This window comes from Anabrus simplex, chromosome 13 (genome assembly GCF_040414725.1).
Source record: "Anabrus simplex isolate iqAnaSimp1 chromosome 13, ASM4041472v1, whole genome shotgun sequence".
Classification (NCBI taxonomy): domain Eukaryota; kingdom Metazoa; phylum Arthropoda; class Insecta; order Orthoptera; family Tettigoniidae; genus Anabrus; species Anabrus simplex.
The window spans coordinates 70,796,823-70,824,631 of NC_090277.1; the positions used below are offsets into that span (position 1 = coordinate 70,796,823).

Here is a 27,809-nt window from a genome sequence, read left to right on the forward strand (position 1 = left end):
GACAGTCCACAGCAGTTTATAGATCATTGGTGACAACGTGAGCAAGACTTCTGCACGAAGAACCTTTACCAGATGAACCACCCAACTACTTTACTTTCAAGATGAATAATGTCAACGCTTTCCCTGCCTGTTCTTCAAAATCTAAAACGTTTACCTGTATCCCTTGTAAATAAGATAGCGAACCAGAAGGGTGGGCAGTTTGGTGGAACAGTCTGTGTGTTCATATGTTCAGAAGTCCTTTTTCACTTCAGATGGACTAATCACATTAGAGACAATAGCTTCATACTTCGTCTTAGCACACGAATATTTCGATTCGTAAACACTTCTGAAGCAGTTTAGACGTGAAGTCTGCCGAGCGAAATGCCCAGTTATGGTTAACAGAATGGAAAAGGGAAACTGCCCTCAGAAGCTGCCAGTTTCTGTTCACCAGACCTCAGTTCAGCTCCTCAAAAGAGCTGGATGCAGCTTCACTGTCTGCGAGTTTCCAAATGTACAATATCGCCTTTCCCGCCGATGAACGTCGCTTTTCTATTTACCTGCTACGAGCAGGAAAACTGCAGTTCGGCATTTATTACACATTTACCTTATACTTCCAGTATGAGAACCATCTGAGTAACCACCACTAGTACACTACACTGCTCTTCCCCTCGTGAAAGTAACAAGAACCGGAAACGAGACTGTTTATATTTTCATCTGTAGTAAACTTAAAATAAATGTACGTTATTTCTCGTTCTCTTTCATTCGTCTGAATCATAAACATTACAAATTCTGGAAGAAAAAAAGAGAGGACGATTTACAATGAAGAGAAATACTTCATAGTTCTTTCGCAGGATACATTTAAAACCCCGGATATTTATAAGAGTTTCGAGACGGCAAGATAAGGTGTTAAAAAGCAGCACTAACTACGAAACGCAGACGCTGTAAACGAACTTTTTTGCTTGTTGTTTAAAGCCATTGAGGTCATCGGCCCCTAATGGTACGAAATGAAATATCAAAAAGTTCAAATTCATCCACTGACCAAATAAAATGTCATGAAGAATGAATGGATGGACATGAACCCAACATAAAAACAAACAAACAAAAACAGTGGATCAGACTAAAAAAAGATCGTAAATAATAGTATTAGTGACCAAGGGACCACTCATAAAGTACAATGATGCTTGATGTCTATAGGGTGCAAAATCCACGACTAAGGCCCCACAGAATGGTACATGTCGCGAGTAAAGTAGAACCGTGCTATTTGTCATGTTAGGGTACTAATCAAAAGAGGCCAAGACTCACGGTGTTCCACACAAGATGGTACTACTCACAAGTATTGCACTTCGTATAGGTAACGCAAACCTATAGTGTTTCTCAAACAACGGCGCCACTCATAGCCAACGCAAACCGATGATGTTCCTCACCTAGGTGTACTAACCACACTATCCCATGGTGTTCCTCACATAGTGGGTACTAATCACAAACAACGCCGACCCATGGTGTCGCTCATATAGTGGTACAACTCACAGGCAACGCCCAGACCCGTGGTGTTGCTCACATGGGTACGACGCACGGGTACTGGAAAACCAACAGGAGAACCCCCTCTTGCTGCTACTAATCACAAACCTATTTCGTACGTAATATAGTGGTACTACTCGCAAGTATAGGCAACCTATGGTGTTCCCCGCGTGATGGTAAGAATCAAAAGTAGTTTCATGGTTCTAATTCAATCATCCCTTGGTTGCCCCTTTTAGTCGCCTCTCACGACAGGCAGGGGATACCGTGGCTGTATTATTCGTCTGCGTCCCCCATCCACAGGGGGTAAAGAGAGAGAGTAAAGAAGAAGAAAGAAGGGATCCGTCACTTCGAAAGATGAAGTAACGGACGAAGAAAGGCAAGGGCCGCTAAGGGCGTGAAAATGAAAGACTCCCTAGGCCTCGAATGCTCTAATACCGTCGGGGTCGGAAAAGAGTAAGAGTTGACCATGGGAGGTCGGATAGGATAGACGACAGTGAGGAGCCTGGCACAAGTAAGTGGAAGCATCGCCAAGACTCAGCTAAGGGCCCCGTGGTTGCCAATCCACACTCCCAAGTTGAGAGCCCCTTGGGCCCCTGTTAGTCGCCTCTTACGACAGGCAGGGGATACCGCGGATGTATTCTACATGTGCGTCCCCCACCCGCAGGGGGTTGTAAACGAACTAGACTAGCCCCCGCACGAAATAGTCATAACTGTACAACATTTCCCACGAGTGGCCGGGTACTGACTGGCCTATTTATTTGTGTGTACGGGTATATACGTTATTGGATACTCCACGAAAATGCAAAGTACTGTCAAATAGTATATTTCTGTTAGGCTTTAATCTTCAAGAAATCTTGTAAAGTGTAATTTGATGGACTGTGCAGAGTAAGAAAGCGAATGTTATCGCAAAATCCGGTAGCACTATAAACACGTGTCTTGAGTCTCAAGATCTTCGAGATAAACAGCACATGTATATACATTACAGAAGTTAAAACCAAAGCTATGAAAACAGAGATCTTCAAGCGGTCCTTACAGTCCCAGCACATTTGCCAGACTTATCAAGATTCCCAAAAAGAAGGGTCAAACACTGGTCAGAAGAGATAACGGAACTAATACGCCAGGGATTAAAATTAAATCTGCTGTATATCTCGATATTCCCACGAGTATTTACTTTTTAATACCACAACAATTAACCAGGTATTAAGAGCTTACTCACGTCACAGATTTCAACGTATCTTGACGTATTGACACCAATCATCAAGGATATTCGTGATGACATTCCAACGGACGACCGGTGCTGATTGGCTTCTTATTTATTTATTTATTTATTTATTTATTTATTTATTTATTTATTTATTTTCTGTAAGAAATTTCTTTATTGCTGAACTGTGTAATGGTTTTCTCTCTACTGGTGTCTTAATCCAAAAACGTTTCATGCACAGGCCATATTTTCAGATGTTCCTTTATTTCTATGTTTATATCATTTGATACCTCATAGCATATTGATTAAATCATTACCGCAATACATTCCCAGTACACAGGAAATATTGTGCCAATATACAAGAATCTAGTTCCAACACATTTATAATCCGATCAGAACTATAAATACGAAGGCAGACCTATGTCAAAATGCAAGTTTCTCTATTTTATTTCTTAGAAAAATTAACGTAGCTCGCTGCAACGTATGTACCGGCTACTTTGTAGACCCGTCGATTTATAAGTATCAATGAAGGAATGATCACAGATGACCAAGTGGGGAGAGAATATTCAATTATTGTAATCATAACTAATACATGAGTGCCGTTAGTTTTTTTTTTTTTTTACAATATTAAAGATAATTCAACTAAGAGAAATGTTAAAAAATATTTAAGTATGCTTATTAATATACAGTATAAACAGTACTTGGACGCATTTTTAATCAATGATTAGATAATCGTTGACGATTGACATAAGAACATTTTCGATTTAAATCCTATTTTTTTATTTCACGAGTCACTTTAATTGCCTATGAATACCAGTAGATGAACTAATTTTATTTCTGTAATATTTGTGATGACTACAGATTACTGTGCCGCATGGTTACTTCTGTTTACAAGCAAATATTTGACAAAGAGTTGTATCTTCCTTTGCTTTTGTAATTTATTGTGCTTGTGAATTTGCTTGCAATTTGTATTGCTTTCTGTGAGTGTATTACTTAGCGATTAGAAAATGCATTCAGTCTCTTCCCACTGGCAAAGGCCGAAATGCAATAGGAAAAAGAAAGTGTCAATATTAAAAAATATGCATGATTTTGGAAAAAATACCACTTTCTCAGTTTTACATGTTCTCACGTATATTATTACTTCTTTTTTTTTGCTAAGGTCTTTACGTCGCGCCGACACCGATAGGTCTTATGGCGACGATGAGATAGGAAAGGCCTAGGAGTTGGAAGGAAGCGGCCGTGGCCTTAATTAAGGTACAGCCCCAGCATTTGCCTGGTGTGAAAATGGGAAACCACGGAAAACCATTTTCAGGGCTGCCGATAGTGGGATTCGAACCTACTATCTCCCGGATGCAAGCTCACAGCCGCGCGCCTCTACGCGCACGGCCAACTCGCCCGGTCTCACGTATAATATGTACTGTACTACGTGCTACAGATCAGATGCTTTTATCTTGTAAATTCACATGCATGTTCATTAGTGATCCATAAACATAGAATTTCCGTTCTGCTTTGCCTGTAAAAAAATCTCAAAGCTTCAAATTTCAAAAATTTTACGAAAAATAAACTTTTTTTTGTACAAGTTGCTTTACGTCGCACCGACACAGATAGGTCTTATGGCGACGATGGGAAAGGAAATGGCTAGGAGTGGGAAGGAAGCGTCCGTGGCCTTAATTAAGGTACAGCCCCAGCATTTGCCTGTTGTAAAAATGGGAAACCACGGATAATCATCTTCAGGGCTGCCAACAGTGGGGTTCAAACCCACTATCTCCCGAATACCGACACTGGCCGCACTTAAGTGACTGCAGCTATCGAGCTCGGTAAAATAAACTTCAATGTGGAAAAGTTTATCTCCATAGTAAATCTCAAAAACGATGCTGAGTATCATTTATAAGAATAAGGTAGTCTCTATTGTGCTCTGTGGATCGGTTTGGCACACTTGACAATTAGAATATTTGAATAATTTGCATATAAATATTGGAAAACAATTAACATCCATGAAACTACGTAGTAAAGTCACACTGTTGAAATATGATACAGTTATTCATACTACCACATACTTTGAGCCATGAAAATATTAAGAAGATGCCTTAATATTTACGGGAATTTGAAATATCAGCCCCAGTGACCCTTATTCGTTCTCGGCTTATTTGAAAGACAGCTGGCCTGCCACTTTGTCAAATGTCTCCGATGAGAACACCTACCACCGCCCGGAACCTTGTACGGCAAGGGGACGAATGTGTCCGCTCATAGCATACAACAGAAAGGTGCACAAATTGGGGAAACAGCGACAGAGGTCCGTACTACATACAGAGTAACGAAAGTAAGGGGGGAATGGGGATATAAGGGGAATATACCCGTAAGCGCTTGTACTCATTATAAATACATACAAAAAGATAATAAAATAATAAAAACATCCATTTGCAAAAACACCCGTTTAGATTATTATTATTATTATTATTATTATTATTATTATTATTATTATTATTATTATTATTCACCCCATTAGAGCCTCCGTGACTCAGGCAGCAGCGCTCCTGCCTCTCGCCGCTGGGTTCCGTGGTTGAAATCCCAGTCACTCCATGTGAGATTCGTGTTGGACAGAGAGGAGGCGGGACAGGTTTTTGTCCGGGTACTGCGGTTTTCCTTGTCATCTTTCAGTCCAGCAACACTCTCCAATATCATTTAATTTCATCTGTAAGTCATTCACCGCCTCTGTGGTGTAGTGGTTAGTGTGATTAGCTGCCACCCCCAGAGGCCCGGGTTCGATTCCCGACTCTGCCACGAAATTTGAAAAGTGGTACGAGGGCTGGAACGGGGTCCACTCAGCCTCGGGAGGTCAAATGAGTAGAGATGGGTTCGATTCCCAAATGCAAATGCAGGGATGGTACCTAACTTAAGGCCACGGCCGCTTCCTTCCTTCTTCGTTGTCTATCCCTTCCAATCTTCCCATCCCCCACAAGGCCCCTGTTCATCATAGCAGGTGAGGCCGCCTGGGCGAGTTACTGGTCATTCTCCCCAGTTGTATCCTCCGACCCAGAGTCTGAAGCTCCAGGACACTGCCCTTAAGGCGGTAGAGGTGGGATCCCTCGCTGAGTCCGAGGAAAAAGCCAACCCTGGAGGGTAAACAGATTAAGAATACGAAGAAGCAGAAGAAGAAGAAGTAGAAGAAGAAGAAAAGCCATTCATCATTGCCCCAGAGAAGTGCGACAGGCACAGTCCCTATCCTCGCCGCTAGATGGGGCTTCATTCATTCAATTCCTGACCCGGTTGAAAATGGAAACAGGCTGTGGATTTTTATATTTCATTCTCCACCCCCGGTATATTGTATTTAAATGGACCCCTACGCATTTGAAATGTGTTTATTAATCACATCCTCCCCAACAAGGAAAAGATTGCTACGTCCGCCTCCGTAGAGTAACGGAGCTGCCGTCCTCGGGGGCCCGGGTTTGGCTCCCGATACTGCCAGAAATTTAAGAATGGCAGGAAGGCTGGTATGGGGTTGAAATGGTATATGCAGCTCACCTCCGGTGCCTGAAAAGAGCTGCATCACCTCGGGATGAGGACACGAGTTTACTTTACCGTACTTTATAGATTGCTATGCCTTTCAGCGTTCAGTCCGCAAGCCTCTGAATTTACTAAACGTCGCCATAATCCTTTATTTGTAACTAGTTCTGTGGTCTAGTTTAGTTCTATGTCTCTTATTTTTAAATCATTAGAAACTATCGTCGTCTCGGTCTCCCTGTACCCCTCTTACCTTCTATGACAAGAGTCCAGTATTCTCCTAGGTAACATAAACCCACCACCGAAGCCTGTTTATACGTACCGCTCAGTACATTTCTAACTTACCTTTGTCTCTTTCCGAGTACCCTCCTGCCATCGTTCCCATCGGTTTGCACTAGCGATCATTTTCGCTAATTTCACGTCTGTTTTATGAAATAAGGAATCCTGATTTAACCCAGCTTTCACTCCCGTTAAGCCAAGTTGACTGAGCCCGATAATAATTGCAAACAAGACCTAGTGCATGCGTACAGATAGAGTAAAGTACAGCTGACTTTAAATTTTGATGTTTTCAAATACAGTATCTCGTTTTCTCTCGAGTTCATCACTGCCCGGATTGGCAACATTCAGCAACTTAAATTGGTGCTTGGAGAAAAGAGAAAGCATCAGCCTGAAAACCAACGGAGGGTTTGTAAAGATGCTATTATTTCAATTGTTCTGCAGACATGCGTAAACTGGACGTATTTCAAATGCGATGTTTACTCGCTTTTAGAGCGTTGGCGGAATTCACAGATTAGAAAGACACGTTCGAGTCAGCCGCACAATGATTTGAACACATCTGCAGGATTTCGAAGGCAACTATTGGATCTCTGTGTCGTCCTGGTTGGAAAATTGCACGCAGTGCTCCAAAGATACGTGGATCAGCCAAGCGAATGAGGTCAACGATAGAACAGCATCAAGAATGTGATTGCCTTGTGGGGGTGCTGCCTCTAGAGCGGACGCCTGACTCATTAAAGGGCAAATCCGTTGGAGATAATCACACTCTCCAGTGAATCCTTATCAGTAAAAAAGTGTCGTTTTAGAAAAGTTTTATTCTAGGGTATCCTACAAGCTGACCAGTGGTCGCTAACTGTAATAACCTGGAAGGTATGTAGACAACATCGTGGCGAAGGAATGACAGGAGATAAAGCGAGTTACACAACTCATTGTCCGCTTATCGCATTCCCCAGCACAGAAAACAGCATTCAACTGTCAAGAAGACAGTTTTTCATAACTGTCACTCAAAGCCATCATCTTCTCTCGAGAGAACTCTCTTGGAATTCCATAATGACTCCGAGCAAACTTCATATGCAAGTAATGGCCTCAGTGGCGACTTGTGGATCGCATTTCTTAGACAAGCGATAGGAATACGGAAACCAGTGGGTAGAGACTATTTCTCTATTATATGCACAACTGGCGAAAATGTTAAGCTGAAGGAGGAGAACGATGATGATAATAAGTAGTGGACCCGCGCTGCCCTAGGAAGTCAGATAACTCGTCTGTCGCAGCCATATTGTTTTGCCTGCCCTTTTCAATGGTTTTATGAACATTTAATAAGAATCGCGTTATGGTATGCTGCAGTTCGTAGTCAAAATTCATCCATTCTGACGTCATCATGCCGTCTGTTTGGTAAAATTATATACATATATACACTTTTTTAATTCTGCAGTTCTTGATGTAAAGCTTGGTATTGTATCATAGAAGGTAATGGTATTTGTAATCGCAGTTCTGTATAGAACGGTGGTTTTGTGAGCTCATAGGTTAGTCCCGAAGGAGCGCTAATTTGGCACGCAGAGAACTTTTTAAGAAGCACGGAGTTCACTCTTTCTAGTGTAGGTTAAGGTGTTCCCAGATGTTATGATGGAGTCTGTTTGTATGTAGTTTTCTTCTCTCCGCAGCATGTAAGTTGTTAGGAACGCTCTGCCATCTGTCAAATATATCTGGAAGTTGGCTGTAGAGAATCAGAGAGTATCTAGCAGGGAATAGTATTCTTCCATGCGTAGGGGAAGTGTATGCTCTCTGGCTTGACTGGTAGTAATCAAACACGGCTGCATGATTACCAAGGATGAAATTCACATTTATGGGAAATAATTAAAGTGTTAGTCGCTTAGCAACCAGCTAAGTACAGACTGTATTGCCTGCAATTACTGGAGAGATCATTTAATGATTACTCAAAGTTGGCTGAACTCGGAGACCTGGTTCACCGCCAGGTAATTCCGGAGAGAATAAAACAAAAAGGAAGCAAATTAGAACGGACGGACGAATTGGACAGTGCTGCTTTTAGTAAACTTTTTAGATGCCTTCAATTTCTTTTGAAGAGGATAAACGAAGTTCGCAAGGAGTTTGGCCTTAAAATGAACATTGCGCAGACACCAGCAGCTAGCATGCTCACTAACACAAGAACGGCATTCAGATATAGAAATCAAAACCAGAATCAGCTGCAAGAAGTGTGTTTAACATACTGTGAGCGGTGGCGTGTCGTGAAAGTGTTCTGGTGTCGACAGAGCAGCCTTTGATGTACCACAGAACACGTCAGCAAGGAGGAGGTGCTCCGTCGTGCCAGCAAATCATGTCAAGTGTTAACCTTCCCAAAACGTAGTAAACACCAACAGCCTATACAGCTTTTGAGAGGAACCTCTAACACTGGCCAAAGAATTGGTCATATAAAACACTTGATATGCCAGTTAGTAAAACATGTGAAGTCAGAAAAGCTTCTTCCGCACCCTTGCGTTTAGTAAAAACCAGTCATCGGTCACTGGTCTTCTGAGTTCATGCTGGAGGTTTCGCGTTTCTCAGATACTGGAGTTCCGTGTTGTCACGTAAGAGAACTCTGACTTCGACAAACAACCAAAACAGTTCGTGACACGTACAAACCAGCAATACTGTTGTTCTCTTTCTCTTTTTTTTTATTATTTAAATGTGAAATTTTCTACTGCTTTTGTTTCATCTGCAGGGAGGGGTCAAACCCAACATGATAACCACTTAGCCATGGTGTCCTCGCCGTTCTTTAGAGGAGGTAACCACATCCCAGCCCTGCTGCCATTCTTAATCTCTGGCAGTACGGCGAATCGAAGCGAAAGAGTTCGCGGAAGGTAGGACAGGAAAAGAAACAAAAAAACTTTGTAGTTTAATGTATCCGGGATTATTACATTTCTCAAAAACATCCAAATATCTCCGCAAATATTAGTTCTATGTAAAAAGTGCTCATGTCAATGAATGAAAGAATCCATTTTTCAATGTTTTATGTCTGATATATTTTCACCGTAGAATTTAGGTTCTAATTGCCAAGTTGAGGTGGAAATATTGCTCAGTCGCCACAGAAACTATTTCGCTGCTGGTGGTGGTTGTGCCAGGAGGATAACGAAGAAAGAGGCTGGAAGCAAACAAAATGTGATGGTCTACAATGTCACTACCCCCACCACTGAGAATGAACATGATATCGTATTATCTTGTACAGTCACAGAGTTTCATCGATGTGATCAATCACTAGTTTGACAAGAGCTGACGCAAGCGAACAATGCTGAGCTGCTCACGAGTCCTTCATCCTCAACAGTTGCCAGCACATATCAGGGCCTTACCCCCGCTATGGAACTTTTATAAAATGAAATAAACAGAAACTGACAATGGAAAGTCGAACATTCACAGAGATATAACAGTAAAACCAAGCTATTTTCTAAGAAGCCTCGAAAGATGAACACGCCGTTCTCCTCCATCATATTGTTCTTGCAGTGTATTTTAATGTAATAGTTTTTTTGTATTGTACCAGGAATATCAACATAACAGTGTTCTTATATGCCTGCTGTCATTTCTTCATGGATACAGTACTTTTGCATCCATCCCTTGGCACAGGCCAGAGCAAAGTGTAGCTTCCACTGAAGTCCCAGCCTCATGTGACAACAGTGCATCTGAGTGTCATGAATGGTGTTGCTCATAGGGTCAGTCGTGCTGCAATAGCACTTTCTGGCCCAGAGAGGAAAGCAATGGTAAACTACCTCACTCCTCGTCTTGCCTAGTACGCCTCATTTTTGTGCTGCCGTTGGTTTTGTGATTTCCCTATAACTGCATAGTCTTTGGTGGTGCTATTTGAACGTCTGGGCTGATGACATAACAGACAGACAGACAGACAGACAGACAGACAGACAGACAGCATTCGCGTACCACACAAGCACACGCACCCCCTCTATCGGCCGATCCTGGCTACGCTACTGGACAATATCCTGCTCGTAATTGCCATTCTGTATTTAATATTTCGTCTCCTAGGTCTTCCCCACTGTTACAGTCTATGTCCCATTGTTCCTTCTTTATATCAATACCAGATGAACCACTATTAAAGACCACGTCAAGTAACTGTAAGGCCTTTCTTGCAGCCCAAAAGCGTTGTATTCTTTCTCTGGCCGCCTGTCTTCTCTCTTCTGCTTTGCTCGTTGTGGAAGCCCTTAAACTTGATCACTGATCTGTGTTTCGATCGGTTACAGATGTCCTCCTGATGCAGTCCCGCGCTCCTTCGTTACTTCGTTATTTATTTATTTATTTATTTATTTATTTATTTATTTATTTATTTATTTATTTATTTATTTATTTATATAATTGAAGATTTTCCTACATATTTTTCTTCCACTAGTTTCAAGATATCTCGTTAGGTGCCGTAAGACAACTGATATCACTGCTACCAGTGCTATAGCAGAAAAATCACCACTTTCAAGCAGTAGAGTGTTAGGGTACTGTTAAGACGGTAGCGTAAAGTTACGAAGCGTGGCATGCCGCTTTCTTCTTACGTATGGAGTTACCTTCACGACAGAATATATAATTCGCACGTTTACGACACGCGGTCGAACATCAGACTCATCTGAGAAAACTGAGCCCAGGCAGTCTCAATAAACAGTGGATCGCAAAGACCTGCAGTTTCTTTTTTTTTTTTTTTTTTGCTTTACGTCGCACCGACACAGATGCGTCTTATGGCGACGATGGGATAGGAAATGCCTAGGAATTGGAAGGAAGCGGCCGTGGCCTTAATTAAGGTACAACCCCTGGTGTGAACATGGGACAGCACGAAAAACCATCTTAAGGACTGCCTACAGTGGGGCTCGAACCCACTATACCTGCAGTTTCACCCAGGTAATTAGGAACTATGATTTTATTCGCAAAATGTGATACACATTTTGCAAATAATGAGGGCGGGGAGGAGGAGGGGGGAGGGCTGATCCTTTAAAAAAGCAATCATCAAAACCAATACCACGCTCCATTCGCCCGGCATGCTCCTCAGATGTCTCTCAACCATGAAATAAACAAATAATCATATTTCAATTTCAGAGAGGTGAACACACTACGGAGCACCTCGCAGACGGATTCGGAAGCGAACCGCAACAAGCAGCTGGAGAAACAACAGAGGCACTGCATCACTCCCGACCGTCTTCATCAGTTGGTGGCGCGCAGAGTTCAGTACAGACCTCAGCATGGGGACAACAAGCACGTGCTGGAGACGATACACCCTCAGAGACTGATAGTGGTCCAGGACAACGTCGAGATCATGCAGGGCAGAGACTCGGGGCATTACGGAGATGATACTTCGGAGATTACCTACACACTCAGCATGGAGACTGCATCCCCAGGTAAAAGAGTTTCCCGCTAGAAAAAATAATTTAATACCGTTAGGGACGTAATGAATGTTAACTAGCTGAGTATTGCTGGAACAGTAATGCCATCTAGCCGAATATACAGGGTGAAGCGTAATTCGCGCACTCGGGCGTCGCAGCTCGACTCCTCACATGCCAGCAATAAAAAAATGTCTCTTACAAATTTTCGTCTTGCGAGTATATCCGGTAGAAAACGGACGTTGAAGAATAGCAATCTGGCAACACTGTAACCATATGTAGGGTAACTACCGCTGTCAACACAATGAGGTCGTGCTGTACAATTGGTCTAGTGGGTAGAGTTTTTGGTTGGCATGCAGGAAGTCGATGGTTCGATCCTGGGTTGAGGCGCATTTTTTATTTGCTAATTTCCATCTGACATTACCTACTGTAATACAGTACGACACCGTTTCTGAAGTCACATGTATCCTACATTTACAACATTTTGTAACGCAGAAACAACAAAACCTGGTTAGACTAATAAGAAATAGACAGCTGAAACAAACAGGTTTCACATCTAGTAGATGAAGTGGTGCGAATAAATTCACGCCCACGACGTGGAAAGGGCGCCTTTCAAAGCTTACCAATGAAAACGATTGTTCGTCCATTTCTAGGATCGCAGTATGTAAGTGCAAATGGTTTCTATAGGACCCGCTGCAATCGCTGTTGACGATTAAGATGCCAGATACCATACAACCTGGACTACATTTACGAAATAAAAAACATACGCCTCAACCCAGGATCGACCACTCGACCTCCTGCATGCTAACCCAAAACGCTATCCACTGCACCAACTGTACAGTACGATCAACTTCTGCTGACAGAGGTAATTACCCTACATGTAGTTACAGTGTTGCCAGATTGCTACTCTTCAACGTCGTTTTTCTGCCGGATATACTCCCAAGACGAAATTTTGTAAGAGACATTTTTTTATTGCTGGCATGTGAGGAGTTGCGCTGCGACGCCCGAGTGCGCGAATTACGCTTCACCCTGTATGTTTGAGACTTTGAGTTTCCGGAGTTCTCAACAGCATCCTGACACCGTGTGAGGTGAATGCTAGAACGACCTCTTCTGTAAAAGGTGGCAACGTATTTAGCATCACATCTGGGGATCCTTTGGAGATGCGCGGCAGATGCTTTTGTGGAAGTGGTTGTTTTAACATTCAGTGCTGGGGTTGATTTACCTCACACGGTGCCAGGATGCTGTTGTGAACTCCGAAAACTCTCAACGTCGAACAGTGTTTGAGTCTCTGGTTGACATAATTTACCCCGACAATGGCGCTCAACCTTTGGGAAGACCCTTGCTGCTTCGAGCGATCATAGAGCACAAGGATCGACAGACCTGATACCCCTCAATACATATGTTCATGTTCTTTCTTGGTGTACAGTAACGTCCAAGCTTACAGAAATTAGTATAATGAAGGGAAAAAACCCATCGGAAACGTGACTTCATAGCTGAGAACTACTACTTCCCAAGCGCAGTTCAGCATTTCTGTGGCAGATGCGAGGCGATCGGTCAAATGAGCCTTCCTAGCACCGAAGTTATGTCGGAGTCCCACAGTCCGCACCGCACTAGGAAGTAAATGCCCTGAGTGATGCCTCTGCATCTTGGCTATGTTCCTGATAAAGCCTGCCCCGCCGTGTAGCAGTAGAAGCGGGAACGTGTTCCCTACGGCAGGGTTATCTTGCCGTAAAACCTGCGGTCCACAAGCTACGCCAATGTGGGAACATAACACGGTTAACACTTACAGACACTCAAAAATATCAGACTGTTGACAGTGTCCCTTGGACATCGCAAGAATGGACAAGAAATCGGTTCATATTTCGTAACAAACAAAGACTTTAAATATTACTTATCTAGGCTCACAGAGCGCGCTGATGCTATGAGGAATATTGAACACATTCGTGCATCGCCATGTTGTGGGCACTTTGCTTTGAATGCATAGTTAGAACGTGTTAATGTTTACAGTTCCTTGCGTGCTTTCATTCTGAATCGTGTCGGTTAGTGGTTGTCGTATTTTATGTAATGGAGTAATAATATATTGCCAAATGTTTTCAGTGAATAAGTGAGAGCTTTTGCAGTAGTTATATTGATGGGCAATATCAAAGGAAAGTGGAAAATTATTCAAGGATGGTGAACCCTTGTGGACCTTTTAATTGTACAGATAGCTGTCAGAAGGGATCTGGTATGTCTTCTCATAAGTGAGTGGAAATTGAACTGTTATGATTATTTTCTGATACCAAAAACATGAATTAGGCTTCGATCACATTGGAGGCACGCTTGTGCAAGTAATTTGGTGGCGCGCGCGTGCGCAAGCTGGGGTGAACAGCTATGTGCTCACACTAAATGCAAGCAGGTGCAAGTTAATTATTATGTCCAGGTCAGTCGAAATGGAGATTTCAGACGATGAGGACATTGTTTTGGAAAATGGTGATTAAAAGTTTTTATTTTTGGATGCGCAGGAAATCAGGGAAGTGTGGGTGAACGAGTATTTTTGGACAGAGAGGAAGATTGAGAGTATGCACGAATATTCAACGATTTGCTTAGACAGCCTGATAAGTTTTTTGGTTACTTCAAGAATGATACCAGATACTTTCTACTATATACTGGACAAAATCAAACCTAGAATAAGGAGGCAATCTAATTTTCGAAAGTGTATATCACCTGAAGAGCTCCGAAACACTACACTGTCACTGCTTCGATGGTCAGAAATCAACTGAGATCACGCACGCTTGCAACTACAAAACAAATATTTTTGTTTCGAAGTTGGGTCACATCAAGCTTGCGCACGCGCGCGCCACCAAATTACATGCACAAGCGTGTCTCCAATGTGATCGAAGCCTTAAGCAGGCTACAGGACAGTGGATTCAGTAAACATGTGGACGTGGTATTTTGAACGTGTAGGCTCTTATTCTTGACTTTTTTCCAATTTATGGAGGGATAATTCTTAAGAAATAAACGGCTATTCTGAAAAAAAAATGCACATTTTTCTTACAGACTGAGTACCGGTAGGATATTAATAATTGGAAAAACATTGCCCTAGAATGCGGAAAATGTGGTTGATAAAGTTACATAAAACCAATCTAATTCAAACTAGCTTCACACTATTAGGCAAACATTATGTGAAACATTATTTATAAGTACCGTAAGTCTTAATTTCTCCTTTTCACACATATGTATTTAAAAAATGGTTAAATATGCTATTAAAAACATTTTCACTAGGCCCAAGCCTGGTATATGATGTTTTTTCCTGTTTTCGGGGACTGTTCTCTTAATTTAATTTAATTCTTCAATAACAACGCAAAATGTGTTCAGTTTTTGTGTGTGCACGATATTTGATGTAGGCTGTGCCAAAGTTTCCCTGAGGCCTTAAGGAGACATTGTCGGACATTTACCGAGAATCAATGTGAAAGAACACACAGACTTTCACATTTCACGGTCCACTTTTACCACTTCAGACGGATTACTTCCCTGTATACACCTTCTCCCTGGCATTTGATTTAAAATGAGCAATACAGTGTTTTTTGTTTTGCGCACTGACGAGAATATCCGTAGGGATCTTCTGTTTCCTAGTGCAGTCGAAGTACCTCATTAACATTCGTTCTTACCGTCTTATCTCGTGTCATAGGAACACAGGCGTGTCATTGTAAGTTAATGCACTACGATCTCCTCGGCGAGCTGAGGAGTGCCCTCATAAGTCACACGCTACTGCGCAGTCGGCAGTGTGGGGTCTTGGTAACAAACGTAAAAGAATGGAGTAGTCATTTTAAGCGGGCTAAAACAAGGCGTGTCGAATTTCTCTGTTAATAACTGTACCTACATACAGTTTTAACATGTAATTTCCTCCCTCTTATACATTCCATGCCTTTTTATCGTGTGAAGAATACTACCGGAGTTTTTCACTATAATTTTTACACAAACTTCCAAATTTCTTCGGATATATTCATGTTATCTAAAAGTGTACATAACAAAAACAATGTAAAATTCCATTTCCAATCTTTTATATCTGATTCAGGCCTATTTATAACAACAGAGATATTATTACATTGACGAATTAACATATTTCTGCATCAACGGCAAGCGCCAGTGACATGGAAGGACTACTCTGTCATCACGCTTATTTGTATACAACAAACAAGCATACTTACGGAGAATATACCACATGAGGGCTGTCATATCAATAAAGTAGCTTCTCCTGCTAAAACACTACGCTTATAACGAGGAGCGGTACATCCAGTGTAACTTAAGAAAAAAAGTTCCCTTCTCTATTTAGCAGCCTTCGTACGAGTAATGTAAGTTATTTCACTTGTTCAGTACTGCACACTAATTAGCAGCGGCTTCTCAATGGGGTTGCAGGTTTCTATCTGAGTTCCCGATTCTCTTAATAGATTATAAATTGTACAGTTCACGAGTTCATGACTGACAGTAGCACGTAAGTTTCAAACCTTCGGAAGGGAGTTAGAGGATTAGAGGCGTGGTTAGGTTCCCTAATGAGAAGGGTTAATCACGCTCCCTGGCATACTTACAAACATACTTGCAGAACAACATACATACATACGTACATTATCATTATAGACTGTTATGCCTTTCAGCGTTCAGTCTGCAAGCCTCTGAGAATGTACTAAACGTCGCCACAATCCTCGATTTGCAACTAGTGTTGTGGCCTCATTTAGTTCTATACCTCTTATCTTTAAATCGTTAGAAACAGAGTCTAACCATCGTCGTCTTGGTCTCCCTCTACTTCTCTTACCCTCCATAACAGAGTCCATTATTCTCCAAGGTAACCTATCCTCCTCCATTCGCCTCACATGACCCCACCACTGAAGCCGGTTTATGCGTACAGCTTCATCCATCGAGTTCATTCCTAAATTAGCCTTTATCTCCTCATTCCGAGTACCCTCCTGTCATTGTTCCCACCTGTTTGTACCAGCAATCATTCTCGCTACTTTCATGTCCGTTACTTCTAACTTATAAGATATCCTGAGTCCACCCAGCTTTCGCTCCCGTACAGCAAAGTTGGTCTGAAAACAGACCGATGTAAAGATAGTTTCGTCTGGGAGCTGACTTCCTTCTTACAGAATACTGCTGATCGCAACTGCGAGTTCACAGCTCACTGCATTAGTTTTACTACACCTTGATTCAATCTCACTTACTATATTACCATCCTGGGAGAACACACAACCTAAATACTTGAAATTATCGACCTGTTCTAGCTTTGTATCACCAATCTGACATTCAATTCTGTTGAATTTCTTACCTACTGACATCAATTTAGTCTTCGAGAGGCTAATTTTCATACCATACTCATTGCACCTATTTTCAAGTTTACCGAGCTCGATAGCTGCAGTCGCTTAAGTGCGGCCAGTATCCAGTAATCGGGAGATAGTGGGTTCGAGCCCCACTGTCGGCAGCCCTGAAGATGGTTTTCCGTGGTTTCCCATTTTCACACCAGGCAAATGCCGGGGCTGTACCTTAATTAAGGCCACGCCCGCTTCCTTCCACTTCCTAGACCTTTCCTGTCCCATCGTCGCCATAAGACATATCTGTGTCGGTGTGACGTTAAGCAAAATAGCAAAAAAATAATAATAATAATAATAATAATAATAATAATAATAATAATAATAATAATAATAATAATAATTTCAAGTTCCAAGATATTAGACTGCAGGCTTTCGGCACAGTCTGCCATTAAGACCAAGTCGTCAGCATAGGCCAAACTGCTTACTACATTTCCACCTAACTGAATCCCTCCCTGCCATTTTATACCTTTCAGCAGATGATCCATGTAAACTACGAACAGCAAAGGTGAAATATTGCAGCCTTGTCTAACCCCTGTAAGTACCCTGAACCAAGAACTCATTCTACCATCAATTCTCACTGAAGCCCAATTGCCAACATAAATGCCTTTGATTGATTCTAATAATCTACCTTTAATTCCATAATCCCCCAGTATGGTGAACATTTTTTCCCTCGGTACCCTGTCATATGCTTTCTATAGATCTACGAAACATAAACACAACTGCCTATTCCTCTCGTAGCATTTTTCAATTACCTGGCGCATACTGAAAATCTGTTCCTGACAGCCTCTCTGTGGTCTGAAACCACACTGGTTTTCATCCAACTTCCTCTCAACGACTGATCGCACCCTCCCTTCCAAGATGCCAGTGAATACTTTGCCTGGTATACTAATCAATGAGATACCTCGATAGTTGTTGCAATCCTTCCTGTTCCCTTGCTTATAGATAGGTGCAATTACTGCTTTTGCCCAACCTTAAGGTACCTTACCCACACTCCATGCTAATCTTATTACTCTATGAAGCCATTTCATACCTGCCTTCCCACTATACTTCACCATTTCAGGTCTAATTTCATCTATTCCTGCTGCCTTATGACAATGGAGTTTTCTTACCATCCTTTCCACTTCCTGAAGCATAATTTCACCAACATCATTTTCCTCCTCCCCATGAGCTTGGCTGTTTGCAACACCACCAGGATGATTTCCTTTTACATTGAGAAGATATTCCCTCCACCTGTCCAGTGATTCCCTGGGATCTTTTATGAGTTCACCTGAATTACTCAAAACACTGTTCATTTCTTTTTTCTCTCCCTTTCTAAGATTCTTTATTACTGTCCAGAAAGGTTTCGCTGCTGCTTGACCTAGCCTTTCCAGGTTATTACCAAAATCTTCCCATGACTTCTTTTTTGATTCAACAACTATTTGTTTCGCACTGTTTCTTTCATCTACGTACAAATCCCTGTCTGCCTCGGCCCTTGTTTGGAGCCATTTCTGATAAGCCTTCTTTTTATGTTTACAAGCTGCTCTCACTTCATCATTCTACCAAGATGTTAGCTTTTTCCCATCTTTACACACAGTCCTTCCTAGGCATTCCCTTGCTGTTTCTACTACAGCATCCCTGTATGCCACCCATTCGCTTTCTATATCCTGAACCTGCTTACTGTCTACTGTTCGAAACTTCTCACTAATCATATCCATGTACTTCTGTCTAATTTCCTCGTCCTGGAAATTTTCTACCCTTATTCGTTTGCAGACGGATTTCACTTTCTCTACCCTAGGCCTAGTGATACTTAGTGCACTACAGATCAGATAGTGGTCTGTATCATCGAAAAATCCGCGAAAAACTCGTACATTCCTAACAGATTTCCTGAATTCGAAGTCTGTTCAGATATAGTCTATTATGGATCTGGTACCCCTAGCTTCCCATGTGTAGCGGCCACTCAGCCTTATGCTTGAAGAATGTATTCGTAACAGCTAAACCCATACTAGCACAGAAGTCCAGCAAACGCTTCCCATTCCCATTAGCTTCCATATCTTCCCCACATTTACCAATCACCCTTTCGTATCCTTCAGTTCTATTCCCAACTCTCGCATTGAAATCGTCCATTACCACTATTCTATCCTTGCTGTTGACCCTGACCACGATGTCACTCAATGCTTCATAAAACTTGTCAACTTCATCCTCATCCGCACCCTCACATGGTGAATACACAGACACAATTCTAGTCCTAATTCCTCCAACTGACAAATCTACCCACATCATTCGCTCATTTACGTGCCTAACAGAAACTATGTTGCGTGCATGGTATTCCTGATAAAGAGCCCTACCTCAGACTCTGCCCTTCCCTTTCTAACACCCGTCAAGTACACTTTATAATCTCCTATCTCTTCCTAGTTATCTCCCCTTACCCGAATATCACTTACTCCTAGCACATCCAGATGCATCCTCTTTGCTGACTCAGCCAATTCTACCTTCGTTCTTTCATAAGCCCCATTAATATTGATAGCTCCCCATCGAATTCCATTTCGTTCGCCAAGTTGTTTCCAAGGAGTCCTTCGCCTGTCAAATGGGAGTGGGACTCCATTACTCCCATAGGTCCGAGGCTTGCTTAAAGTGTTCTGAGCTCGGTAAATTCATGAAGCAGGATGCTGCCCTACTTGCACATAGTCCAAGTGAGGATCTCTCCTCTAACGGGTTATGGACACCGGTGAATTGTATAGTCCTAGCCGCCTGAGCACAAGCAGGGCCATGTCTCAGAATATGTCCGAGATGCCCACTCCCATTCCATAGCAACTGGTATCCCGACTCTCAGGACCACTTACTAGGCCACTCAGCCGTTGCCCATGGTTCAAGAACTAGGACGTGACTACAGTAACCCACAAACATGAAACATCTTGCAGAACAAAATTTTACAAAATTGGGAAAGGTTCCTCAACTAGGCTTTTGTTTCAAGGCGTGTGAAGCTTTCACTTATTCGGCTTGTGCGATGATCCGTCGTATAATTTGGATTGAAACAGCATTCACACGCACGGTACAGTAATACTACGGCACAGTTCTGAAATTCATTTTCGTACGCCATCGGGAGATCTTGTCTTTTCAATTGGAGCCTTTGAACGAAAATTGCTGTTGTAGAGTGAATGCAGTAGCGGCGATTGGGAAATAGAAGTTGGGGCGAGGGACACACAAATTTATAAACAACAAAAAGTTTCGGGCATATAGCGGAGTAGAAGGTAGACGATTTAAAGAATTGAAAAAACTTACAAAATGGTAAGTTCTCTGAGCGAATTTCAACAGAAAAGTAAAGTTTCACAGTTTACCAACTTAATAGTTTTTGAGATTTTGATTCAATACCATATAATACAACTTTCACCAAAGGAGCAATATTACACATGTATTGAAGTACTGTGTGATTATACAATTACGTCGCACCGACACAGATAGGTCTTCTGGCGATTATACAATTAAAAAGTAATTTAGTATTTTGCTACACACTAAGAAAGTAACAGCACTAGATAGAACTACACAGAGTGTGTGCGGCAAGCGGGTGAATCGTACCCTAGTGTCCACGACCTTGGCAAAAATACCCTTCCTAACAGCACTGGACACTTCTGCATTCTCCCGTACTAACCTGAGACATGTTGAGAGTGGCGCGGCCCGACCTTAAACATCAGGCGGCAAGGTTGAAACTACAAAATTTGCATGTCAAAACTGATAGAAATGACACTCCGTAATGATTTCGTTTTGTCCGAATCCTTGGCTGAATGGTCAGCCGAATCGGAGATTTTAAACGCGTCTAATTAATTCTTCTGACTGTCGGTATGGATGTTTGTTCCGAGACGTTTCTCTTCATATCGAGACAACAAACAAACATGAATATATCCGAAGAAATTTGGAAGTTTGTGTAAAAATTATAGTGAAAAACTCCGGTAGTATTCTTCACACGATAAAAAGGCATGGAATGTATAAGAGGGAGGAAATTACATGTTAAAACTGTATGTAGGTACAGTTATTAACAGAGAAATTCGACACGCCTTGTTTTAGCCCGCTTAAAATGACTACTCCATTCTTTTACGTTTGTTACCAAGACCCCACACTGCCGACTGCGCAGTAGCGTGTGACTTATGAGGGCACTCCTCAGCTCGCCGAGGAGATCGTAGTGCATTAACTTACAATGACACGCCTGTGTTCCTATGACACGAGATAAGACGGTAAGAACGAATGTTAATGAGGTACTTCGACTGCACTAGGAAACAGAAGATCCCTACGGATATTCTCGTCAGTGCGCAAAACAAAAAACACTGTATTGCTCATTTTAAATCAAATGCCAGGGAGAAGGTGTATACAGGGAAGTAATCCGTCTGAAGTGGTAAAAGTGGACCGTGAAATGTGAAAGTCTGTGTGTTCTTTCACATTGATTCTCGGTAAATGTCCGACAATGTCTCCTTAAGGCCTCAGGGAAACTTTGGCACAGCCTACATCAAATATCGTGCACACACAAAAACTGAACACATTTTGCGTTGTTATTGAAGAATTAAATTAAATTAAGAGAACAGTCCCCGAAAACAGGAAAAAACATATACCAGGCTTGGGCCTAGTGAAAATGTTTTTAATAGCATATTTAACCATTTTTTAAATACATATGTGTGAAAAGGAGAAATTAAGACTTACGGTACTTATAAATAATGTTTCACATAATGTTTGCCTAATAGTTTGAAGCTACCGTAGTTTGAACTAGATTGGTTTTATGTAACTTTATCAACCACATTTTCCGCATTCTAGGGCAATGTTTTTCCAAATTATTAATATCCTACCGGTACTCAGTCTGTAAGAAAAATGTGCATTTTTTTTAGAATAGCCGTTTATTTCTTAAGAATTATCCCTCCATAAATTGGAAAAAAAGTCAAGAATAAGAGCCTACACGTTCAAAATAGCACGTCCACATGATTACTGAATTCACTGTCCTGTAGCCTGCTTAATTCATGTTTATGGTAATAGAAAATAATCATAACATTTCAATTTCCACTCACTTATGAGAAGACATACCAGATCCCTTCTGACAGCTGTCTGTACAATTAAAAGCTCCACAAGAGTTCACCATCATAGGCATCAATGCTGACCTTCAGCGACTTAATGCTTCCTCCTTGAAAAATTCCCTTCTCCTTAACCTCTCCAAGACACAAGCAATCATTATCGGCTCTCAAAAATTGTTGACCACACTACGATACAAAACTCCAGTTATACTGAATGGCAGAGTTATTCTATACAGCCAAACTGAGAGAAATCCTCAAGTGACAATGAATGAAACTTTAAATTCATCTGAATATATTATAAATGTTTGTAAAAAAATATTTTTGATACTTCATTCAGGTAAAAGAAGCAGCAATATTTTGCCTTGTAATGTGAGAGTCAAATTCAAACAAACACTAGTGTTTCTCGTCCTTGACTACTGTGACATCATTCTTGTAGACTCAACAAAAGAGCAGACTTCAAAACTTCAGCGAGCGCTTAATTGTTGCCTTAGGTTTATATACAGTCTGACTTATGATACACATGTCACAGCATTTCATGGCTGAAACCTGATAAATGAACGTATCACATACTGATATACAGACTGCTCTCTGAAGACAGACCACTACACATTTCATTCCAACTTAAGTATTTGTCCTCCTTTCACAGCAGCAATACCCGCTCTGGTTCCTCCCTCTCTATTCCAGTTCACCGATCCTCTAGGTTGTGATGAGTTCTGCCTATCAGTGTTAGAAATACTACCTTGCCGAGACCACCTGCTGAATGCAGCTGACTAACTTGTATGACTGGATGATCGGATGAATGTGAGTTAGAAAAGTGTAATGTATTTTTGTGTAGGTTATTATTTATTATATAACATTATGTACTCAAACTCTGCTCCCAAGGATGTATCATTACAGTGGTTAAGAGTAAGAGAGGGCCAAGAGCCCTAACTTCGCCATCTACAAAGTCATAATAAATAAAACCACAGGAACATGCAATAGTGAATACTAGACTTCAGATTTTGAGGTACATAAATGTTACTTTAGCTGCCTAAAATAGACTCTCGAAAAGGTTTTGAAATATTTTTAGGCAGCTTCAATTTTAGGCATTTTAATAGGCATCAATTAAAATACCATGTTTATAACTCATTAGGGGGAAATTTGCAGTCGCCTCTTTGCTGTGATGTGAAATAGGGAAACTCAAAGACAACAGTGTACCGAGGTGCGCGATATCTAGCAAAGTGGCACATGCTACACGTCTTCACTACTTGTTGCGGGTTAGCTGCAACAAATAACATTTTGTTCAAATTTCCGCTAGGCTATTTTTTAGTAATTAAAGAAATTAAAGGATGGAATTAGGTGAGATGACAACAAGGTTTGTATAAAAAAATATAATTCCTATAATTCCTAGTTTCAGGTGGCTAAAATGGAATCGCCGCCACTGAGTGAGCGTGCATGATTTGAGTTGAAATTCTTTCTGTATAAATGGGTAGCACTGTTCAAACCACTCATACAGATATTTCTTCCTTGTGTTGCAGGTTACGTCAAACTGTACACCAACACACTTCCAGCGAAACGTAGAGTGACGTATGACACTATTGACAGTAAATCTGATGACTCTTCTGATGACTCCACGAAAACCGATAATAATGACCGTGTTAGTCTTGGAAGGGACAGTCAACATTCCCAGACAGACGAGGAAACTCATCCTTTGCACTTAGATAGTGATGGATCATCCACTTCAACTGTCATTTCACCGGTGTTCAACAGACCGCCCCTACCACTTCCTACCTCCGAATTCATCGAGCAGTTACACAGAAGGGTGGAGGGCGGATCGGTCAGCAGCAGTGGAAGTGTAGATGAAGATATAGATACTGTGTCGGAAATAGGAACACCGACACAACGGCCAGCAGTGCGGGTGTTCGGCCCTCGCAGCCCAGACAGAGAAAGTGCAAGTAAACCACGGATTATTTATACGAAAACGGAGCGAAAGCTAAGTGGAATACGCAGGCCTCACCCGGCTCAGAGGCCAATACCACCATCTGTCCGTCTCCTCGTACCTCTCTCGACCTCGTTACCAAACCTCAGTAGTCCCACCAGAGCTAGAACAAGTCCTGCCAACAGTGAGAGCTCTGGGTACAAGTCAAATTCTTCTCTCAATCTCAGTCTACCAAACAGCCGAGGAAGTGAGTCAGATTACGGATACAGCATGATCACGGAATTGAGGACGCCCAGACCGATCCGCCTCCGCCGACTGGGGAAGACGCCAGCGAGATCGTCCGACATCCCCAGCGAGTGCTTCAAAATGAGAGATATCCCTCGGCACGAAGAAAGTGACAGCGATGAAGACGACAAAACTCCAAACGACGCCAACAGACCCCGCTCCAAATCCAAACTCTTTACAACACGCTATTACCTCAATTCCACAGACTACATGGCAAGCTTTGCTGACCTCTTCATTGACAGATTATTTGAGCCACTAGGTTTCTCAAAAGACAGCACTCAAAGTCCCATGATGCAAGGAGCCACCATCCACTGCGATGTAATCCACAAGAGAGATGATGCTCTCATATGTAAGTCTAAGATGAACATCATGCCAGCTATAGCCTGTAGATCTTGGCCAAAGGAGGGCTTTGAGTGGATAAGGAGACCTAGAACAATTGTGAGACGCCATAACGTGCTGTACCAATGGCCGACCCAAGCAATGGTGAACAAAATCCAGAGTTTTGGTTATAACATTCTTCCTGTAGGTTATCTGCCTACTCAGGGAAGGAACAACGAGCATCAGCTGGAATGGCAACTAGCATTTCCTCAAGCCGAAGCTTACCTCGAGTCTTGCCTGACGCATGCTCAGCTACGATGTTACCTCTTTACCATGGCCCTATACAAGAGTTTCTTGGAACCAGCACAGAAGTCGGAACTAGGGCTTACACCTGCACATTTACGCACAGCACTTTTCTGGCAGTGTGAGCGTAACTATGCTGACTGGCCCGAGTATACACCTGGAGTCACCCTCTCGGCATTTCTCGATTGTGTTTATACATCATTGAAGAAAGAAAAATTGGCAGACTACTTCCTTCCTCAAAGAAATCTTTATGAAAGCATCCCAGTCAGTTACTTGCGTCGTGTTCAAGAACAGCTCCACAGAATCCAAGAGAACTTAATCATGCACGTTATGGTTGCCGTTCGGAACTTGCGCTACGTTGAAGGTGAAGACAACTTCTATCCTTGCCTGGATTTCAAGAGACTCTATGACATCATCACCACGGAAGACTTTGTTTCTATACTGAACCCCTCTCTTGGGTTGGCAATGAAGGGAAGTAAAGAAACGACAAAAAAGAAAGAAGAAGAGTCCGACGAATCTGACCGGGAAGACCCTTGGAAAAGTGTAGCAGTACATGATCACAAGAGGAAGTGGACCAAGGAAGTCAGGCGTCAGATCGAAGCAGAGAAGGCAGCAGAAAAATTAACATCGGGGCCTCGGAAGTCGACTGACTCCATTAACCTGGAGGTAAGCTATTTATTAATACCTAACCCAAATGCTATTTTACAGGATCTATGATAGGTACCCTTTATAAACTCGAACAACAATAAAAACACCTTTACAACAGTGCACAGTACAAGCTGGAAACTAGGACTACTCTGTGTATAATGAACAGACCTATCGTCTCATCCTCCATTGTCCTTGACAGGGCGTGGTAGACTCCTATTCTCTCTCGTCAGTCATCTCTTGCGCCTGCCACTTGGGCTGCCCCCTGTAACAACTTCCGTAGTAGAGGCTGCAGCTGGTAGAACCATCTCATCTGAGTTCTTGACATCCATTTTCCCCTCAACCTTCAGTTTTGCCATTGTGCCCCATTCTTTGGGTGATGTGTCCGAAGTTTTGGAGGTAGGCCTGCTGGAACTGCTTCAGGAGTCTGTGGTTCATTTGTCTTTACGCACAATTGGTCTGGAGGTGCTGGCAGTTAAAACAAGTCGCTCAAGTGGATACGAGGTAATGGGTCCGACTCACAATACTAGGTTTGCAGTTTTGATCCTGACCTAGGGAATCAATTTCTGAAGGATAGAGAGAAAAATTTATTGGCACTTAGGACTATGCCATGTCATAACTGATGATGTATGAACCAGCCACAATAATAAGCTTTATTACTGACTGTAACGTTCAAGTTGAGTCTCTATAGGGCAAAGACGCTTGGTAGTGCACTCTGCATCTACTGGACAAAATGAACTCAGTTGTAGGAACCATCCAATAGAATTACACTTTGTTGTCGGAGGAAGGTTGGGCGCTTCCTTACACTCAAGCAGCAGAATAAGTAATGTGTGGTAACTACAGAGACCTTTCGCTTGTGAGGGTAGGTAGTGGTACTGGTTGTAGTGCAATCATAAATGGTGAATATTGTACTAGAAGTGTCAGTTCTGCAGTGGAAGAGCCCCAGCTAATGAGCCTCCTGTGTAAACTACTCTCTTGCCACAACTTCTTTTCCAGTATCTTCTGCTATTTTAGGCTGTTCTTGGACAGGCCTTTTTCTCCACGAGCCATCTTTAAGATCTGCCTCGTGGTCATTTTCCAGTAATATTTCTTTCAAAGTAAGCCTTGTCCAATCCTATCGATTACATTCTTATACTTTAGCCGCGATTCTTCTAAACGTTACAAAAACCTCTGTACACGTCAACCTAATCAATATTCGTGACGAGTTACAGTTGGTAGTACGTGTTTAGGCGTGTTTCAAGCCATCATCAGCTGACCTTAATTAATGGTAAAGAATAATTATTCTCTTATTACCTACACGACATTTGACCTCTTTGCCACAGCCGATTTCTCATGACTACCAATGCAGACAGCTTTCCTTCATCTTCTTTACAATCGTTCATCGTTTGTCACAGGATGAAGTGTCAGGCCAGACGTTCACTGTTGTACCTTGTTTCCATCACAGCAAATCGTTGTTAGTGACCCACGCGTCTTGTAGGATGGGACCCTACCTAGGACGATTTCTAATGTTCCAGACGACACACACAGAGTCCTGACCCATCGGAACTTAACAATCAAGCTCAAGTCCCCGACTCTGCTGGGAATCGAACCTAGGACTCTTTGGACCAAACTCCAGCAAGCTAACCACTTAGGCAATAATAATAATAATAATAATAATAATAATAATAATAATAATAATAATAATGCGATGGCGTATTGCCTTGCCTTCGCGGATGACATCGTTCTTATTACAGACAACCGACAAACAGCCAAGAAACAAGCTGAAGAACTACAAAATGTTGCAGTCAAAACAGGGTTAAGAATCTCCTTTAAAAAAAAAAAAACCCGAGCTCGATAGCTGCAGTCGCTTAAGTGCGGCCAGTATCCAGTAATCGGGAGATCGTGGGTTCGAGCCCCACTGTCGGCAGCCCTGAAGATGGTTTTCCGTCGTTTCCCATTTTCACACCAGGCAAATGCCGGGGCTGTACCTTAATTAAGGCCACGGTCGCTTCCTTCCAATTCCTAGGCCTTTCCCATCCCATCGTCGCCGTAAGACATATCTGTGTCGGTGAGACGTAAAGCAAATAGCAAAAAAAAAAAACCAGCATTAATGGATTCTATAAAAAAGGTGACACGGACAAACTTGTTACACTGTATCCAGCATGTGCA

The 27,809-nt window shown here is 42.1% G+C and overlaps 2 protein-coding genes across 3 annotated transcripts in view; one reads left to right on the top strand and one right to left on the bottom strand.

The window, feature by feature from the left end:
• The window catches only part of r (carbamoyl-phosphate synthetase 2, aspartate transcarbamylase, and dihydroorotase rudimentary), a 394,723-nt gene that overhangs the window by 157,815 nt on the left and 209,099 nt on the right, over positions 1-27,809 (bottom strand). The window lies entirely within an intron of this gene.
• Positions 1-27,809, top strand: part of LOC136884702 (uncharacterized) — a 49,393-nt gene that overhangs the window by 15,089 nt on the left and 6,495 nt on the right. Inside the window, exons 2-3 of the mRNA XM_067156982.2 lie at positions 11,546-11,844; positions 23,710-25,682. Of these exons, the coding sequence (XP_067013083.2) occupies positions 11,546-11,844; positions 23,710-25,682 (2,272 nt within the window). The remainder of the gene's footprint in view (positions 1-11,545; positions 11,845-23,709; positions 25,683-27,809) is intronic.